The sequence below is a fragment of the Cucumis melo genome, unplaced genomic scaffold, assembly GCF_025177605.1.
Source record: "Cucumis melo cultivar AY unplaced genomic scaffold, USDA_Cmelo_AY_1.0 utg001900l, whole genome shotgun sequence".
NCBI classification, from domain to species: domain Eukaryota; kingdom Viridiplantae; phylum Streptophyta; class Magnoliopsida; order Cucurbitales; family Cucurbitaceae; genus Cucumis; species Cucumis melo.
The window spans coordinates 20,001-26,739 of NW_026124836.1; the positions used below are offsets into that span (position 1 = coordinate 20,001).

Below are 6,739 nucleotides of genomic sequence, written 5' to 3' on the forward strand. Positions count from 1 at the left end.
GGAGAAAGGCGTTGACACATGACTGATGACTGCATTTCATTTCAATCCTTGGGCTCATTTTCTTTAGTTACTCTTCGTTTCATTCAGAATAGCACATATTTGAAAAAAAGAAAGGAGAGAAGTTCTCAAATTCTTTGAGCCTCTCATTGATAAGGACATATTAACCTCTTCCATGAATGAGTCACCTGGACCTTTGTTTTTGGTTCTACGTAGCTGAATTTCCTCCATATTCACCTTTTTTTCTTCATTCATCCGCCTCAATGGATCTGGATAGGTTTCTTTAGTTGGTTCTCAGCTCCTTTCAGTTTCTAGTCGGACCTCTGAATTCCACTAACCCGGTCCGTGGTAGCTTATTAATTCTATACTATAGTCAAAAGGATTTCGCATCAATTCCATTGGCCCTCTCAAACCTTTTCATAGCCACTTCTCCACCAAACCCAAAGGTCTTTTTTTTCCACCAAGAAAGAATGTTCACTCTTGAGCCCTGTCCAGAGAAAGCAAGATGCATTCATTCTGGTCAATTTGGGCAAGAGGAATGTTCAGCCTCTCATAATTAAGGCGAGTACCCGATTCACACCCGGTTTCATTGCATCTCTGTACTCAATCCCCTTATCTGTCTCCCAGAACTGGCCTTATCTGGGGTCATTCATCGCTGTGGAATTCTAGACCTCCCTGTCCGGGGGTATATAAGCTTGGGGCCCTCTTTCCCCTTAGGAATGGGTCCGAGCCAACAACTCCAGTTTCATTACGAAGATATATCACGTCAGGATCCGTTGCTCAAACAGAATCACACCAACGTTATGGAAGTTCCTGGATCGTCTTCAATAAGAGTCGTGCCAAAGGAACCCTATGATTTCAGAAGAAAAAATGGAAAATTGGCTATGGAGATTCTGCGCGGTCAGAAATTGATACAGACAAGGGGTTCGACAGGAAAGTCCTTTCGATCCAATCCATTCTTGGAGTCAAATAAAGACAAAGGATATGTCAGTGACCTAGCACGAGAAAGCACTCTCCGAGGGGCATGAAATGTCTAATTTTTCTTTCAAAATCATTATAGGAATAGTAATGTCTTTCTTAAATTCTCCGGCCGAAATACGGGAAAACTCCATGAAATTCTCGATGGAAACGGAGTGTTTTTCGAATTCTTCCCGGAACTGGCAGATCATTTCGAGATCTTCTCTAAGACTCTAGGGTTCAATGTGACTATTGTCACTTCGGCCAAGACACAAGATGAGACTTTACCACCGTGGAGCGGCTTTTTGAAAAAAAAATGGAATTTGAAAAAAAGAAAAGATTGAAGCTGAAATCCAACTTCTTCTTGAAATAAAGAACTCGCACACACTAGATTTCTTGGATTCCAAAAAAAATCAATACACCAGCTTAGATTTCTTGGATTTCTTTTTTTCGCAAATTCTTTGCTCATCTGGAGTAGCTTAATTAGTGGAGTTGAGATGAACAAGGGCCTAGGCGCCAGTAACCCAAAGAAATGAAAGAAGAGCTTACTTATTTGATTCATTTCCTATCTAGGGAGTCCTCAAACAAAGTTCCATTCGAGATTGGACTAAGAAGGAAGAAGGCGAGTCAGTATGCTAATGCCTCATCCTCAAATCAATCCTTCCCATAGGTTATTGTCCCAACGAATAAGTAATTGTAGGAGTGAAAGCTTCATATAATTCGAAAAAGCAAGAGCAGCAAGTCCAAGTAAATCAAATACGAAACAAAATACGTCATTTTTTTAGGATTAAACAAAAGGATTCGCAAATCAAAGTGCTAATGCTACAACCAGTCCATAAATTGTTAAAGCTTCCATAAAAGCCAGACTAAGAAATCAAGTACCTCGGATTTTTCCCTCCGCCTCGGGTTGTCTCGCGATCCCTTCTACAGCTTGGCCCGCAGCAGTACCTTGACCAATCCCAGGTCCAATAGAAGCAAGCCCGACGGCCAACCCAGCAGCAATAACGGAAGCGGCAGAAATCAGTGGATTCATGATAAGTTCCTCACACCAAAAGAAAGAAATGGTTAATGATACAATCAACCAATGAATTATAACTTATTATTCCATCACTAAGATTTATCCAACTAAAAATTACGAATTGAAGTAATAATATTATTTCATCGTCCAAACTACTTCAATCTCTCTTTTTTAGTTCCTATCCATCCACGTAGTTTTTGTGTGAATCCATACGACTTTTGTTCTTCCATTTCTTTTAAAGCATTCTTTTCATTCTTCATTGTTTTTCTTGATTTAATCTCTCTATTCATTCAATATTGAATTCAAAATTACATTACAGCCGAAACAGAAGGACTTCCATTGTAAGCCCTATCTAAATTCACAGTAGTAGGGCGGATCTCTGAATTTGTAATTCTATTTTGAGTTCGATTTTGTTATTTCACATTAGTTCAGTTCGGTTAGATAATATAGGAAAGAAAACAGGAGAAAGAGAGCTCTCAACTCCTTTACTGCAGGCCAAAAGAAAAGCATCCCAACCTTGAAAGATACGACGAATTTTGAAAGATACGAAGCATCCCAACCTTGAAAGATACGACGAATTTGCAGAAAGGATCCCCCGCCACCCTTTATGGAGCTATTTGCATGCGGACTGCATTTGACTCTCAAGGGCAGATACCGGACCCCGTGCTCAGATACAACTCCCTCCAAGTAGTAGAGAAACCCCTGACTTCCGAAATGACAGAATCCTTACTCTATATAAAAGGCTTTGAAGACAGCCCCTTACACCTCCTAAAGACGGGAAATCCTGGGGCAAGAAGACTGATAATATCCTTTTCACTCTTAAAACGAATGAAAATGAATTTACTCAATTTCGCCGTTGTCCCCCTTCCCAAATACGGGAGGAAAACTTCGAAGAGCTTGACAAAGAATATCCACCCCAAGCCATTTTCAGGACAGCGCATGAAGACGAAACCGATTTCACTATTTGGCCCCTCACTTTAAGAAGACAGCAAGACAAACAAGAGGAGGATTTACTACTTATTATTCTACATGGGGTCCCAGAAAGGGAAAGGCTACTTGCAGAAAGATACGACGAGCTCGCGGAAAAAAAGGATCCCCGAACCTGAAACTTTCTTCGCCTGGATGAGAGACTACCCGCAGATACTAAAGCAAGCGGAGGAATCAGAAAATGAAATACTGGCGGAGCTCCTTATAGCACCCCTGTAATAGCACAACCCCGATGAAGAACAATAATACTAACCCCGATGAGAGGGCCCGATCCGCCGACGAGAAGGCCCGCAACTCCGATCGGAATATTGGTACTTTTTTAGTATATTATTTAACCAACCAAAACGGAGTCAAATCTCCCCCAAAAGAGGCCATTGGGCCCGATCCGCCGCTTCGCTACAATACCCGGAGGTTAATATGGAATTTCATGAGTCCTCCGGACAGGTTCATATTCCATTGAATGACGACTGTAGGACGGAGGACGGGGAAGAAGAAGATCGACTGTGAATATGGATATAAACAAGGATTAAATAAGGGTCCGTCCGAAGGTTATGAAATAACGAGACTCAAAACAAATCAATGAATGAATTGAGAATGAAACCTATGAATTTTTGTAATCAACGACCTTGTAATCCTTAGCGAAAATGAACAAAAAGCTAGGTTTTGGGTATGGCTGGCAGCAACTTTTCATTCAAAATCTTGAATTTTTTCTCTATTATCGTTTAAATAGAAAGATGAGAAAAAGGACCATTTTGCAAGAAAAAAGACGGGGAAAACGCAATGAAAGAAGAAAGCCTAGAAAAGAAATGAACAGACTTTGATTCTAGTTCTAGTTTCTGGTCCGGATAAAGAGAGGAGAAAGAAATGTTTTTCACTCAATTATCGTGAAATATATATATGAGAAAAAGTCAAAAAATGCAAGAACCGAGAAGAAAGGCAATGAATGAAAGGATGAGTTGATCTCAGAGAATTTGCTTAAGACATGAATGAAGAGATTGATCAATGAGGATACAAAGGTTAGGACTTGAAAGCGAAGTCCTGATCCCTGAACTATTTTCAGGAGCGAAGGTACTCGTAGTTTCAGATATAGGAGAGGAGCGAAGGTACTCGACTGAGGTTAGGAAGGAGAGGAGCGAAGGTACTCGACTGATAAGGAGAGGAGCGAAGGTACTCGACTGATAAGGAGAGGAGCGAAGGTACTCGACTGATAAGGAGAGGAGCCCGACGATTATTATTCAATGAAATAACTCGACTGATAAGGATCAAAGAATGATCTTTGAATTTTCAAGCTCATTCCTTATCAAAGAATGATCGAAATCCATATTCAAATTAATGCCACTAAAAGACTGGCGTCTCTTTCAAGACACAACGGATGATCCAGCTTCAACTGAAAGGGATGCCACCTCTCCTTAAAGACGAGCCTTTCGCCTCTGGTCGCGCTATTGCTTTACCGCGTAGTGGGACTCCTTTCTTATGAGAGAAATTCATAAAGCCTCTGGGCGAGTGATGTTCCCGGCTTAGCTTAGACCCCTAATAATGGTGGGTTTGTCTTGCTTCCACCCTAACTGGAGATGAAAGCAGGTGGTAGTCCATTTTGAACATCTGACCCCGTCGCTAGGACGCTCTTCGACTAAGGAGTTGCAGGTGAGGCTGGCTGTGGTTCTTTCTTTTTCAAGAGTTGCTGGTGAAGTAGCCTCATCCCCAAAGAAGGATGAATTCAAAGACAAGTCCCAACCTCTCTGAAATCAAGAGGTGCAAACTTTTTTTTTTCAATTGGATGCTTTTTATCCACATCAAAAGTAGGATTGGTTGTGCTACTTCTCGTTCTCAGCGCTCAACCGGTTCCACACGAAAGATCCCCCGGTCCGTGGTAGTTTAATTTAAAGCCTATCTCCAAACATCCTATCACAAGAAAATAGAAGACAAAAATGACAATCAAATAAATCGTTTTTTTTTGGAGTTTATTGGAGTTTGATTGTATAGTTTTTATTGTAGTTTGATTCTTGGTTGCCTCAACTTCTACAACTTTTTGATGGATTCCTTTCTTCTCACCTCTCCATGTGACATTGGGACGACGGGACCTTTTTTCAGCTTGTCCTTCCCCCAACTCTCAATCATGCGAATGCACCCAAACCTCTTTTCTGCCTGATGTGAGGTTTTCATATTCAATTTCATGAGTGGTCGAAATGGGTTGTATTTTCTAGTTCTATCTTTTCTATGCTCACTGGCTATTTAGCCTCAAATCAGACTTTGAGAAGCGAAAAAGAAGGCGAAAGAAAGAAGAAGATAGTGAGAAGATATAAGTCGATAAGAAAGCTCTGAAGGGTGATAACACAAGGTTAGGATTCGCTGTCGATATGGAGATCGGACAAATAGAAAAGAGCTGACGCGTCCTACCCGCTTAGTTCGCCGAACCAGGCCCCACTCCGCGGTTACTGGATTGATTGACTGTTAGCAAACGGCTATCTTTCCAACTCCTAGCTCCCTACTGAACTTGCGTGTGCCCCCTACTCAGAGCGGACTAGCTTCCCCCTTTTCCGAACTCCGCCTCATTCGCACCTCGGTGCAACTTCTCTTCTCTGAGTGGAGGGTAGGTATTGAATAACCTTTAATAAGAAGGTCAAGTCAAGTAAGTCAAGGCTCTTCTTGTACACGGATTAGTCTGATTCCCACAGAGCGGTATTGCAAAGCAAAGTTCAGGCAACGAATGGATTGCATGAGAAAGATCCCCATTATCTCGTAATTAGAGAAGTCAATTCCGTCTTGTCTTCTATTTCGGATTCCTCCGACTTATAGAAAAAACCTGATAAGTGAACCCAGGTCTCGCTACCAAACCATCCCGTGTAGTGGGATCGAGCCCGTTACGAGCACTGTCGCAGGGGGAGTCCCTTGGTTCCGCTTGCTCTTTCAGTACGAGGATAGAGAAAGGCTCGCGATAAGCCTTTTTTTTGAGATGAGGCGGAGTGGCTGATCAGCTAGGGCAATTCCCTTGAATCAGTGCTTTGGCTCTTTCCTTATTGTATTCTTAAATAAACTTAGCTGCCTAAGGCCTTTCTGAAAATCAAAGGAGATTTCTTGGTCGAAACCAAAGCACTTTTCTGCAATTATAAGGGGTCCAGATGCGTAGAAGGAGTCAGAAATCCATATTCACCTTCAAGGTGCGAAGCAGCTCGACTCAAAATAGAGGAGAGGGGAGAACTCGACTCCAAATTCTAAGGGCCCTTCGAAGAAACTCCCCCAAAGAGGATCAAGGCAAAAGCCGATTATCGACCGGACTAGCCGCAAGGTCATTCTCAGAGGTTAGATAGAAAGCCGCTGTTCTCGAAGTCTAATAGACGGAATAGACCAATAAGAATAGGAGCGGCTATCCCAAGCGGTTAGGTGCTCTTCGATCGGGGAATCCTTTCGTAAGGTCTTCCATCTTGGATAGGTCTGAATACGACCGAGTTTACCGAGTGGAAGGGGGACCAGGCTAGGCCCAGGATAGGTTATCAGTAGCTCATCCATAAAGGTAGATGTAATTGAGTGCTTTACCGAGTAAGCGAGGATAGAAGGTCAGACATCCGAACATAGAGGCATCCGTCTCGGAAGAGTAATCGTAATCTCTCTCTGTTTTGGAATCTCAATCAGTATCAACTGACGAGGTTATCTAATAGAAAAGACCAGAAGAATTTGAGTGGAATCTTTTCGGAATTCTTATTGGATCAATGAAATGGTTTGAACCTCAAAACAAGGTATTTGAGAATATTACACGGGGAATTTGGTAAATAGCTAGCTAAT

At 42.0% G+C, this 6,739-nt stretch overlaps 1 protein-coding gene across 1 annotated transcript in view; it reads left to right on the forward strand.

Moving 5' to 3' along the window:
- LOC127147745 (60S ribosomal protein L5, mitochondrial-like) overlaps positions 1-2,479 on the forward strand; it is a 3,458-nt gene extending 979 nt beyond the window's left edge. The window contains 3 exon segments of the mRNA XM_051080898.1: positions 1-1,016; positions 1,018-1,131; positions 1,134-2,479. The exon segment at positions 1-1,016 is cut by the window's left edge and continues 979 nt beyond it. Coding sequence (XP_050936855.1) covers positions 717-1,016; positions 1,018-1,131; positions 1,134-1,298 — 579 coding nt within the window. The 5' untranslated portion in view covers positions 1-716 and the 3' untranslated portion in view covers positions 1,299-2,479.
- The last annotated feature ends 4,260 nt before the right edge of the window (positions 2,480-6,739 follow it).